Source organism: Rhinopithecus roxellana, chromosome 17 (assembly GCF_007565055.1).
Source record: "Rhinopithecus roxellana isolate Shanxi Qingling chromosome 17, ASM756505v1, whole genome shotgun sequence".
Taxonomy (NCBI): Eukaryota; Metazoa; Chordata; class Mammalia; order Primates; family Cercopithecidae; genus Rhinopithecus; species Rhinopithecus roxellana.
Window position 1 is genome coordinate 101,396,796 of NC_044565.1, and position 12,741 is coordinate 101,409,536.

The following is a 12,741-nucleotide window of genomic DNA, read 5'->3' on the forward strand; positions in this document are numbered from 1 at the left end:
TAGCCCAGGACAGACCAGGACAGATTGAATTGAGTCTCAGCACCTATAGCAGGCTTCCCAGACTTTAAGATGCATATGAATTGCTGGGGGCTGGGGGATACTATCAAACCACATCTGCTTCAATGGGTCTGGGGCAGGGTCTGGGATGCTGCATTTCTAACATGCAGATGCTGCCAATCCACAGATCACACGTTGAAGAGCAAGGATTTAGGTCTTTCAACCCTGATTGCATATTAGAATCAACTGGGGCACTTGTAAGGCTGACAAATCACCTCTGGATGCCATCTCAGATCAATTAAATCAGAATTTCTCAAACAATCTCTAGACTTTGGTCCTTCTTTTTTCTGAGTTAGAGTCTAAATAATTTAGAGGTCACCCAAATGAAGTCTAGATAACTTAACTGACTTGCTTACAGTCATCTGCTAACTTGTGACTAGAAATAGACATGGCAGGAAAGTGGCCTTTGGAATCAAGACTTAACCCTCCTGTCCCTGAGTCTCTCCAACTGTAGTCCTGTCCTTGGGTTCAGGGTGGCAACCTACAATATTCCATTTAGGGAGCAGGAAAGATTCACCCATCTTTTTCTCCCTAAGCCTGCCTGAAACTTTACTATTAGTGCTTCATTATTTAGGCTGAAACTTAGTGGTCCTTTGCAATGAGTGCAATCTCTTATACATAGACTTTAGCAGCTTGGTGTCCGTGGGCTGACCATAGTCTCCTGACTGGCTCCGGGCTCTGTTCTGTGGGATCTGGGACCAGGAAGGGGAAGGGCTCTGGAGTCCAACTTGCCTCCCCTTGCAGCTTTGCTGAGGGCACCTGGCACAGAGAGGAGTACCCTTCCCAGTCTGCTGCCCTGGTTGTGTCAGGTCATGGGGCCTCAGGCAGCAGTCAGGAGGATGAAGGCAGAGTGGCTCCAGGTGTGTGACCAGGGAAAACCATGACCTCCCTGTTGTGGTATGCAGTACTCTTCCTTAAAGCCGAGTGCAGCAGTGGCCAGGCCCAGATTGGCTACGGCTGTGCTCTACCCGATGGTTTCAACCCAACCAAGGCTTTCTGGCTCAGCAGCTCAGGAAGGGAGTGGGAGCTGGGCCTAAGGAATTAGAGATGATACACCAGTTATTTGCTTAATTCAGTGTCTCCCCACTCCACTCATACTATCAGAATTCTAATTTTGTTTGAGGCTGCAAGAGTGTCCACGCAAAAGACTTACCGCCTCAGACACCCTACTGATAGGTGCAGCCACATGACCTTAGTTTGACCAATGGCATATAAGCAGAAGTCTCTGGGTGGGGCTTCCTCGGAAGCTTTTAAAAGGCAGCTCCTTTTCTGATCTGGAGTAGTGGACCTGGTACCTGGAGCTGCTTCGGCTGACTTGACACTACGAGGCTGGACGCCATGGGCTGAGGCTAAGAGCTCTGTGGTGGTGGAGGAAGGCGCCACCTGGGTACTCTGTGACTTTGAGAGCAGCTTCACCAGCCATGGACGGACTACCTGGGACTTCTTGGTATGTGAGCAACATAAACTTCTATTTGGTGAAGCCATTGTGGCTGGATTTCTTTTACAGCTGAAAGTAATCCTCAAACTCGGGACCTCAGAAAGTTTCTGGTCTGGAAATGGGAAGGTCCAGGCAGGAAAGTGGTCCCCAGGAATTAAAGGAGAAGGAGAAAGGCTTTTATTTATCTGTTTTGTTTTTTATATATATATATATTATTATTATTATTAAATTTATGTTTTGAATTACTATTCCACTCTATAATCTTTAGTGTATTACCTGTTTCCCAAGGGATTAAGTTTATATTCCTCAGACCAATATTCAAGGCTCTCTAAAACTTAGCCCCAAACCAATTTTCCAGGTCTGTTGCCTTTTACACCATTCCCTGGAGCAAGAGTGACCCTTCTCTCCTGGATACACGTTACACACTCCCACCCTGATCTTCATTTGTGTGAGGTATCCCACCTGATTTCCACCTGTTTGGACTTACCTAGCCTTATGAGCTTGTCTTTCAAGAAGACTTCCTCTATCACCCTGGGCTCCAGGGAGCTCTTCTATGATCTCATTTATAGCTGAGGTCTGTATACTGATAGCTGCTTTACATTTTCACGTGTGTTAAAGTCATCTCACCAGCAAGGTTGTGAGATCCTCCCAAGGCAGGATCTTGGGAGCAGGGTAACATGGAAAGAACATGTGCTCTGGGGTGTCTCGGTTAAGTCTAACCTCTCTGAACCTCGGTATCCTTGGCTGTGAAGTGGAGATGATATACATTTCTACCTGCAGGGTTTTGGTGATGATAGCCTCCTTAGGGACTTAGGGTGCATGCCATGTTAGCATTGGTGCTGAAGAGGCGCTTGTACATTGGCTTGTTACCCGGCTGGTAACTGCTTAGCTGGGCCTTTTTCCTATCCTTTGCCACCCTCTCTCTTCTGATTTTCTGCTTTGCATTTGAACCAGAAGATCTGTTTTAAGTTTGGGGAGTGACCATGAGTAGTTCTCATTTTCCTAGAGGGCAGATCTAAGGCTAGTGGCTTCAGTATTCAAACACAATAGGGAAGAGTAGACTTCATGCCTGTGGCTAAAGATGTGGGATGAGATGCTCACTTAACTGCTCAGGGGAGTTTACTTTCTCTGAAGATTAAGAAAACGGAATGTATTTAAGTCTAGTTTTACCTGGCAACAGATGGATGGATTAAATGACCTCATAGCACTTGTGTTTTTTTGGTTTGTGCGCGCGCGTGTGTGTGTGTGTTATAAATGCCCAGTTCTGTCTGCTCTAAGAAGGTAAATAGGTGCTTAAACTTTTTGCTATCCTTATCTCCATCTCTCACCTCAACCCCATGGGGCAGAAACCCAGATCAAATAAAATCGGAAGAAGTGACCCGCACCACAATGGCCCATCCTTGAAAGTTTAATGAGAAATGATACTTTTATCACTTCCAAATTAAGTGCCTGTCACATGCAGCTGTCAGTGGGGATGGATATATGGAGCCGGGTGGGAAATGAGAAGTCACCATGGACTTAAACAGCATGATAATGTGTACTGACATTGAAGTCCCAAGGCGTTTTTTCACGTGATTTTACTGAGAGTCGCTCAAGAGCCGATGAGACAGAAACTTATTCTCATGTCCCTCTTAAGGCAGAGCCCTATGCCAGAGGAGAGAAGGGGTCAATAAAGACTTGATTAATTGCACAGCTGTGTCTAGCCTCGTCAGTTTACCACATTATCACTAAAGTGTCCTGTGGCACAGCCAGCCATCGTGGCTGGGCTGCTGGGCTCAGAACAGCTGACAGTCTGCAAGGAGTGTTTGTGTGTTGAAGGGCTGAGGGGCTGGTGACTGGGGGAGTTGAACCCCTTTTCTTTGTTGCGGACATGTGGGGCAGTTTCCCTTTGTGCCTGACCGTGAGCCCTCTGGTGTTCAAAGTCTGTTCCTTTGGGTTGTTGTGTGTTTGAGGGGCTGTGAACCTCTCTACGGTGGACAACTGTATGCTTGTTTGGAATCTCTGTGTCAGTGTATTTGTTCCTTGGTTAGCTTTTCTGCATTTTTGTGAGTCTGTGTGCTTGGATTACTAGGTGGGTATAGGGGTGGGGGTATGTGCCAACTTTTTTTTTTTTTTCCTATGTCCAGCTTTCCAATAGAGTAGAATTAATGACGTCCTCTGGGTCTAATCAGGCATTTAATTCCTCCTTCCTTATGTCCCCTAGGAGTATGCCCTTATTTTGCCACATGCCTCATCCAGGGAACACACAGCTCAGTGATAGGGATACCCCTTGTCCACCAGGTTCAGCTAGGCCTGTGCCGGGCTCCCTGGAGCTTCACTGCCTCTCCTTTTTAACCATATGCTGTCTGAAGGCCAGCTGTGTACAAGTCTGCTCAGGCCCAGTGCTAAATGAGGCCTGACCATATGCTGTCTGAAGGCCAGCTGTGTACAAGTCTGCTCAGGCCCAGTGCTAAATGTGGCCTGGTGATGGTATCCTGCCATGTTGGCACAGCTGGAGGGAGATTGGGAGTCTTGGCTCCTGTATTAGTTTCCTGTGGCTGCTGTAACAAACTGCCACAAACTTAATGACTTAAAATAACACAGACTTATTCTCTTACAGTTCTGGAGGTCAGGAGCCTAACATGGGGTGGCAGGGCTGGGCTCCCTCCAGAGGCTCTAGCAGAGAATCCTTCTATTGCCTTTTCTGGTTTCTAGAGGCTTCCCACATTCCCTGACCCACAGCCCCGAGTCATTCCGGCCCCTGCTTCCATGGTCACATCTCCTTTCTGACTCACACCCTCCTGCCTCCCTTTTACAAGGGCCCTTGTGACTACCATGCGCCGACCTGGATAATCTGGGATCATTTCCCCACTGCAAGGTCCTTAACGCAATCACATCTCAGCCTCTTTTGCCATATGAAGTATTCATGGGGATTAGGACATGGACATCTTTGCAGAAGATGGGGGCTGGGGCCACTCCCAAGCCGATCACAGGCTTCCCACCCCTCAGAGGTCTATGAACACGAGCAGATGTGCTAAAACCCAAGGCAGCTTGGTCATGATGTACTTCTAGGGTTCTGGAAAGGTGTTCTAAACACTCCTTCCCTGCAGATATCTCCCTGACCTGCTAACATCTGATATCTTCCTCTTGGGATAAAGCATCGTGTCCACAGTGACAACTCAGGCTCTGTATAAGGGGGCATGAATATGTTTCTTCACTCTCAGGTGTAAATGAGTGACAGCAGGGCCCTTCCTAAGAGTGGATTCTGACTGAGCAGAGGCACAAAGTGAACAAATGAGGTGCCCGGGAGGCTGGGATCACGCACTGATAACACTCTAGCATGGCAGGGGCGAGGGTTCCCAGTGGTGGAGAGAGCAAAAGCACTTGGAAGTATGACCAGAAAGTTTTAATCAAACAGAGCAAAATGGCCGCGATGCAGAACAGGTAGTGCTTGGCGAAGAGAAAGAAGACCATCTCCTTGGTGACATAGATGATATGAATGAAGATGAAGCCGTACAGGAACATGGCAAACTGGTTCTGGGGCAGCAGGAGGTTCTGGAGGCCTCCTGAAAACTGTGGGGGAGAGAAGACAGTGGAGATGGTGATGCCACTGTTGGCGCCAGGCAGATCTAGGTTCAGTCCTGCTCTGTCCCTGCCTATATGTGACCTCAGGTCATCATCTTCACCTAAGGAAGGGGTAATAGTGCCCATTTCCAAAATCATGAGGGCTGGGCAAGGTGGCTCATACCTATAATCCCAGTACTTGGGGAGGCCAAGGTGGGAGGATTGCCTGAAGCCAGGAGTTTGAGACCAGCCTGGGCAATGTAGTGAGACCCCTGTCTCTATAAAAAAATTTAAAAATTAGCCAAATGTGGTGATGTGTGCCTATAGTCCCAGCTACTGGGAGGCTGAGGTGGAAGGATCACTTGAGCCCAAGAGTTCAGGGTTATGGTGAGCTAAGCTCATGCCACTAACTTCAGCCTGGGTGAGACAGCAAGATCCTGTTTCTAAAAAAATAAAAAATAAATAAAAGATCACAAGGAGGAAAACTGAGATAATGAAACATTCCTAGTCAGGCAACTAGCACATAGAAGGAACTCATCATTTTTTACTTTCTGAGGGGCTCTACTTTCTGAGCCCCTCCTGACTGGGGCACCAGGCCACCACCTTCCTTTCTCTTTACAGTCTGTACTGCCCATTGGAGCCACACATGTGGGCCTTCTCTCTCTGACTCCAAGAGCCTCACATCTGGATCTTGGGTCTTGGGAGTGTTCTCTCACAGTGCCCTGACATTCAACCTAGTTTCCTGGACAGTGGCCCAATAACACGGTGTCCCTTGCATATAAATGACTGTTTCCGACTCCCTGGGTCCTGACACACATCACGTGCATCAGTCCATGGTCCTTCCGTCCAGAGTTTGGTCTTTCCTGGAGGCAGGTGCTGAGAGATTGGTGACGGGGTCTTCCTAAACCCTCAGAATATTTGGGCTGGGGGAAAGCAGCTTGAGTTGTCTGGCTAATTCTGCCTGCGGGTTGCTCTTTTCTTGAATCTATATAATTGGGGCCCCACAGTCTTCATTTTAACTGTAGAAAGTGTCAATGTATAAGTAAGGCAAAAGCTGACACTATTTTGATCCATAGTTAAGAGGGCATAACCCATGCATTATTTTAAAAAATATTTGTAAAAATCATGCCATATTTTTGGAAAGCACCAGGTGGCAGGGACCAAGATGCCCTAAACTAGCTAGAAACACACTCAAAGAGGTATTTCAATTCAATAAACTCTGTCTGTCCATCTATTTACCCTCCCAGAAAAAGAGAAGAGGGGAAGCTTCAACATCAAGTCAACTCTCCAATTTTTAGTAAATGCACAAAAAGTAAACACGTTTGTAAACTATCGCCAAAGGCTGGGGGATGGGGACACATCACTATTGAAACAGCTACACAAAATGTGAGGGCAACTAGACCAAACTGAGGGGACAGAAAATGACTCTGGTGATGCTGCCTCTAAAATGAATAGCTAGGAAAGCTGGAGACCAGAGAAAGCAATCCAGTGTTCTAATGGGAGTGGAGGGCGGGGCTGACCCGATGGTTCTCTGCAGGCTCAGTATGGCTCTGGATCCCTGGACTTTGCCACCTCTCTGCAGTCTGCGCGTGTTTCAGTCTGAAATGCTGATAGGTGATCATTATGACTTTCATTAAAAAAATGTGCTTGTGAAACCCTTTAGACTTTTCAAAATACTTTCAATGTTCTATTTTTTGAGCAAAAGAGAGAGAGAGAGATCGAGATATGACTATATACCAAAGATTTTCATCTCATCCAGGGAGGAGAAAGATTGTCAAACTAAAAAGGGGGGAAAATAAATATGGTTAGAAGGAGACACAGGCCAAAGGCATAGTTACAATATCATATCTGCTTTAAATAGTTTCAGGGTCCACTTTGTGACAGATTTTATCCCAGGCTACTGAGAAAAGTCACAAGTTTGGAAATGGAACTTAGAATTCAAAAATATTAGGAAGTGCACTAAAGTCTAAGCAATAGGCAAATATTTTCTAGACTTTTCAAAAAGGGGGTGGGAGCAGGGGAAGATTCTGGAAATCCCAGTTTGGTAAGCTTGACTGAGTTTGGTGAAATCATTTCATGTATAATGAAGCAGGTGTTTTGTGAACAGAAAAAAAAAATAATTGTTTAGGAAGCCAGCATGTGTTCATTGAGAACAAATGATGCAAAACCAACCTTACTTTCTTAAAAAAACAAAAACAAAAATGGGACTAGTCAATTGGGGAAATGCTATAGGTAATATAATATCTTTATTTTGGGAAACCATTTGACAGTGCGTCTCTGTTTTTGGGATAAGGTGGAGAAATGTTAGCAGGATAAAATGTAACTCAAGGGTGATGATTAATGGAACATTGCCAACCTATAGAGAGACATTTAGTGGTATTTACTTTAGGTCACATCCTCCTCAACAATTACAGCAATGACTGACTTGGATAAAGGCAGAAGGCACGGTTCTCAGAACTGAGGATGACTCAGAGCTGGGAAGCCCAGCAAATACATCACATCCCAATAAAACTGAAAAATGATAAATGTATGTTGTTGCATTTGGGTCAAGAAGTGAATTGCATGAGTATATAAAAATGGTAATAGCTAACATTTATTGAGTGCTGACTTAATGTGCTGGGCTAATTGTAAAGTGCCTTGCATGTGTTCTCTTATTGAATCCTCACAACAACCCTATGAAGTAGGTACTACTTCATGGATGAGCAAGCCAAAGCTAAAAGAAATCAGTAATTTGCCCAGCGTCAGGGAGTTTATACCTGGTATTTTAACCCAGGACATTCTGACTTTAAAGCCCAGGAAACACTGCTTTAAACATCTTCCACTATTGAATGCTTACAATAGCCTAACTACTGTGCTAAGCTTTTCACATCCCATTTAATCTCAAGTCCGGCATTCTTATCCCTATTTAATACAGATTAGGGAAGAGTGGTGTACTTCTTGTGAAAAGATGGCTGTTTCAGTTGACTAGAAGGCAGTATGATCCAACAGAATAAACATAGCCCTGATCGGGGAGGTGATGGTTCTGTCAAAAACCACTGGCCAGGCTGCAGTGGGGATTCTGGGTCTAGCCTCCAGGCACCAAATTTTAAGAGATGCAGAGAGGACTTGTGAGCGGTGGAAGAGGGAGGAAACGTTGAAGACTTTTCCTTGAAGCTACCAAAAATGCTGTTGGGTGGGCGATGTGGTTCTGGGGCCCCTCCCAGCCTCAGCTCTCCTTAGAGAATCACATCTCAGTTCCCCGTGGAAGCTCTGTTTAACAGAGCTGGCCAGGTAGAGTAGCGAGCTTTAAGGCAGTGAGCCGACATCTCTGGAAGTGAGCCAAGGCAGAGAGGGCTGGAGACCGCCCATGTGGATGCTCAGCCCCTTTCAGCCGAGATCCAGGATCTGCAGGTTGGGATGCCGTGCAAACCAGGGAAGGTGAGCGCCTGCTCCAGGCCCCACAGGACCGCAGGTCCAGGCCTCCCTCCTCCCAGTTCCCCGTTCCTTGTCACCCACCAGGCGGGGCGCTGCCTCTTGCTGCAGCCGCCCCATCACCACCTCATGCTGCCGCTGCCGCTCGTTCTCCTCATGCAGGTACTTGAGCCGTGTGAGCTCGAACTCCATGCGCACCTTCTCCAGCTCCATCTCGGGATTGCGCTCAGTCCCAGGGGCCGGGGGCAGCTCTGCGGGTTTGGGTCCGTCGCCTGCCTGGCCTTTGGTGGCAGGGCAGGACTTGGGGGACAGCGATTTAAGCGGCCCTTGGCAGCCTCCGTCCTCACAAGCTTCCATCTCTTCCAAGTAGTCAGAGGAGGAGTCTGGCTTCTGGGACTCTGCCTCCTGGGGCAGGGGAAGCAGGGAGCGGGGAGGTACTGTGAGGAGTCAGGATGGGGCTGTCCTCGACCCCATGGAACTCCCACAGCCCCAGGCCACAGTGGACTGGGGTGTTTGAACTGAAAAGATCTAGGCTGAATTCTTATTAGAAGTGTTCTTACCCAGAGTTGTCAGGACCTGAGGGTCAAGAAGGAGAGGGCAAACTAGCACCAAGTAATGGTGCCCTAAAGTTGCAAGTGGAGGCACTGCGAGTTGAGTAGATGGATGTCCATTTTCCTAGTAATTTTTCAGATCACCAAAGAGGCAACTTCCGGGCCCATCCTCAACTCGACCTGACTTTGAGACCAGTCAGAGGGAGAAAGAAACCTAGGGTCTGAGTTGAGAGAACCTAAATATTTGGGGACGAGGAAGAGGGCTATTGTGGGGAGCCAGGTCCTATCCACCCAGCAAGGGAAGGGCCCCAAGTGGGGAGGTAGATGGAGGAGACCAAAGCCATCTTCATGTGACTTCACAATCTTATGGAGGGCTACCTGGTCCCTGGTGACAGCTGGGTGCCAGTTACACGGGTGGGGTACATGTCACCTGATGTTCTTGGCAGCTATCTGGAACCTCAAAGTACTCAGCTCCTATCATGTGTTCCTACAGTATTCTTGCTCCCCCTGATGGAATAGGCGGGGTCAGTGAGACACAGCAGCCCCCTTACCAGACAAGCCCTTGGCTTCTCTTCAGACTTGGAGTCACCAGGCACCATCTTGGGGAAGGTCGGGCAGCTTTCTCCTGCACCCCGGGCTTCCATCATCTCCCTGTCCTCTGCTGCCATCTAGAAAACCAGAACGCTGCCAGGTGGGGTTGCTGACATTTGGCCTCACCAGATTCCACAGCCTGGCCGCCATCACAATCCCGTGTCCTCATAATAACCTACATTCTACAAGTTGCTAGGGCCCCTTTGGTGGAGGGCGTGACACCTTTGAGGTGCTAACATGCTAATATTAAGAACTGCAGGATGGGCCTTTCCTGCCCATAAGGATTGCTTTGAAAACTAGAGTTCCACCTTGTGAAACTCAGAATTCCACCATTTGAAATCTGTTCCCTTGGGTTCCTTTTTAAAATGAAGATTGTGTTGGGATACGTCTCAGCTCCACAAACCCTGTTATGGGCTAAACCAGGTCCCCTTCTTTTCCCAAAATTCCTATGTTGAAGTCCTAAATCCCAGCCCCCAATACCTCAGAATGTGACCTTATTTGGAGACAGGGTCTTTATAGAGGTGATTAAGTGAAATTGAGATCATTAGGGTGGGATCCTAATCCAGTATGACTGGTGTCCCTGTAAGAAGATGATGATGTGAAGACAAGGGAGAAAACGGCCATCTACAAACCAAGGAGAGATGCATTGTATTAGGGTTCTCCAAAGAAACAGAACATAAAATGACATTTATTACACAGAATTGGCTCATGCAATTATGGAGGCTGAGGAGTTTTATGATCTCCCATCTGCAAGCTGGTGGCCCTGGAAAGTGGGTGGTATAAATTCCAGTGAGTGCAAAGGTCTGAGAATCAGGAGCACTGATGGTGGAAGTCCCAGTCCAAGGGCAGGAGGAGACTGACGGATCACCTTATGTAGTCAGGCAATTGAATTGAGAGCAACAATTCAACCAGCAGTCTGCCTTATTCTATTTATGCCCTCCATGGATTGGATGAAGCCCACCCACATTGAGGAGGGCAGACTGCTTTTACTCAGTCCACCAATTCAAATGTTAATCTCTTCCAGAAACACCCGGAAATAACATTTAATCAAAGATCTGGCCATCCAATGGCTCAGTGACATCGACACATAAAATTAACCATCACAGACCTGGAACAGATCATTCTCTCCCAGTACTCAGAAGGAACCAACCCTGCTGGCACCTTGATTTCTGATGTTGAGTCTCCAAGATTGTGAGAAAATAAATTTCTGTCGCTTACACCAACCAGTCTGTGGTTCTTTGTTACAGCAAACTTAGGACACTAATACAACCTGTCATTCATACTCCCATGTGGGTAGAATGGAGGGCTGGGGAATATATTTTGTCATCTTCCATTTTGTGAAAACAGCAGCAAAACATCTTTGGTAGCTGAAAGCAGGATTGCAATATGGAAAGATAAAGGGCTGCATTAGAATTCCGGCTCTGCTACTCTCTCCAGCTGTGTGACCAAGGGAAAGTGTAGTCATTTGTAAATGGCTAAAAAGATTTAGCCACTTCCCTACGTTGCAGCACCGATGTGAAAATTAGATAGGGTAGGAGGTGGGGGGGTTCCAAGATGGCCAAATAGGAACAGCTCCAGTCTATAGTTCCCAGCGTGAGTGATGCAGAAGACAGGTGATTTCTGCATTTTCAGCTGTGGTACTGGGTTCATCTCACTGGGGCTTGTCAGACAGTGGGTACAGCCCACGGGGCATGAGCCGAAGCAGGGCAGGGTATCACCTCACCCAGGAAGTGCAAGGGGTTGGGGAATTCTCTTTCCTAGCCAAGGGCAGCTATGACAGACGGTACCTGGAAAATCAGAACACTCCCACCCTAACACTGCACTTTTTCAACGGTCTTAGCAAACTGCACACCAGGAGATTATATCCCGCACCTGGCTTGGAGGGTCCCACACCCACGAGCCTTGCTCACTGCTAGCACAGCAGTCTGAGGTCGAACTGCAAGGTGGCAGCAAGGCTGGGGGAGGGGTGTCCGCCATTGCTAAGGCTTGAGTAGGTAAACAAAGCAGCCAGGAAGCTCAAATTGGGTGGAACCCACTGCAGCTCAAGGAGGCCTGCCTGCCTCTGTAGACTCCACATCTGGGGGCAGGGCATAGCTGAACAAAAGGCAGCAGAAACTTCTGCAGACTTAAACGTCCCTGTCTGACAGCTTTGAAGAGAGTAGTGGTTCTCCCAGCGTGGAGTTTGAGATCTGAGAACGGACAGATTGCCTCCTCAAGTGGGTCCCTGACTTCCGAGTAGTGTAACTGGGAGGTACTTCCCAGTAGGGACACCTCATACGCCGGGGACTAAGCTTCCAGAGGAAGGATCGGGCTGGAGTGAACCTCCAGCAAACTCCAACAGACCTGCAGCCGAGGGTCCTGACTGTTAGAAGGAAAACTAACAAACAGGAAGGACATCCACACCAAAACCCCATCTGTACATCACCATCAGTCAAAGACCAAAGGTAGATAAAACCACAAAGATGGGGAGAAACCAGAGCAGAAAAGCTGAAAATTCTAAAAATCAGAGCACATCTTCTCCAAAGGAATGCAGCCTCTCGCCAGCAATGGAACAAAGCTGGATGGAGAATGACTTTGACGTGTTGAGAGAAGAAGGCTTCAGATGATCAAACTTCTCCAAGCTAAAGGAGGATGTTCGAACCCATCACAAGCTAAAAACCTTGAGAAAAGATTAGACGAATGGCTAAATACAATAACCAGTGTAGAGAAGTCTTTAAATGACCTGATGGAGTTGAAAACCACAGCATGAGAACTATGTGATGCATGCACAAGCTTCAGTAGCCGATTCGATCAATTGGAAGAAAGGGTATCAGTGATTGAAGATCAAATGAATGAAATGAAGCAAGAAAAGCAGTTTAGAGGAAAAGATCAGTCAATCCAGGAGATGGTTTTTTGAAAAGATCAACAAAATTGATAGACCGATAGCAAGACAAAGAAGAAAAGAGAGAAGAATCAAATAGATGCAATAAAAAATGATAAAGGGGCTATCACCACCGACCCCACAGAAATACAAACTACCATCAGAGAATACTATAAACACCTCTATGCAAATAAACTAGAAAACCTAGAAGAAATGGATAAATTTCTGAACACATACACCCTCTCAAGACTAAACCAGGAAGAAGTTGAATCCCTGAATAGACCAATAAC

General features: G+C 47.1%; 1 protein-coding gene across 1 annotated transcript; it reads right to left on the reverse strand.

Moving 5' to 3' along the window:
- Positions 1-1,008: 1,008 nt before the first annotated feature.
- On the reverse strand, positions 1,009-9,668 carry TMEM247 (transmembrane protein 247). The gene is made up of 4 exons (XM_010364313.2): positions 9,552-9,668; positions 8,534-8,854; positions 4,800-5,047; positions 1,009-1,090 (listed from the first exon to the last, which is right to left on the reverse strand). The coding sequence occupies exons 1-4, from the start codon at positions 9,666-9,668 to the stop codon at positions 1,009-1,011; spliced, it is 768 nt and encodes a 255-aa protein (XP_010362615.2).
- Between the last annotated feature and the right edge of the window lie 3,073 nt (positions 9,669-12,741).

What these genes read in the sequence shown, in the direction of transcription:
- TMEM247 (XM_010364313.2), bottom strand. Translation starts at nt 9,668, where the DNA reads ATGGCAGCAGAGGACAGGGAGATGATGGAAGCCCGGGGTGCAGGAGAA. An exon ending in AGAAGCCAAGGGCTTGTCTG is followed by an intron (nt 8,855 to 9,551) that starts GTAAGGGGGCTG and finishes CCCCTGCCCCAG; the next exon opens with GAGGCAGAGTCCCAGAAGCC. An exon ending in GCCATGCTAGAGTGTTATCA is followed by an intron (nt 1,091 to 4,799) that starts GTGCGTGATCCC and finishes CTAATTCCTTAG; the next exon opens with GCCCAGCTCCCACTCCCTTC.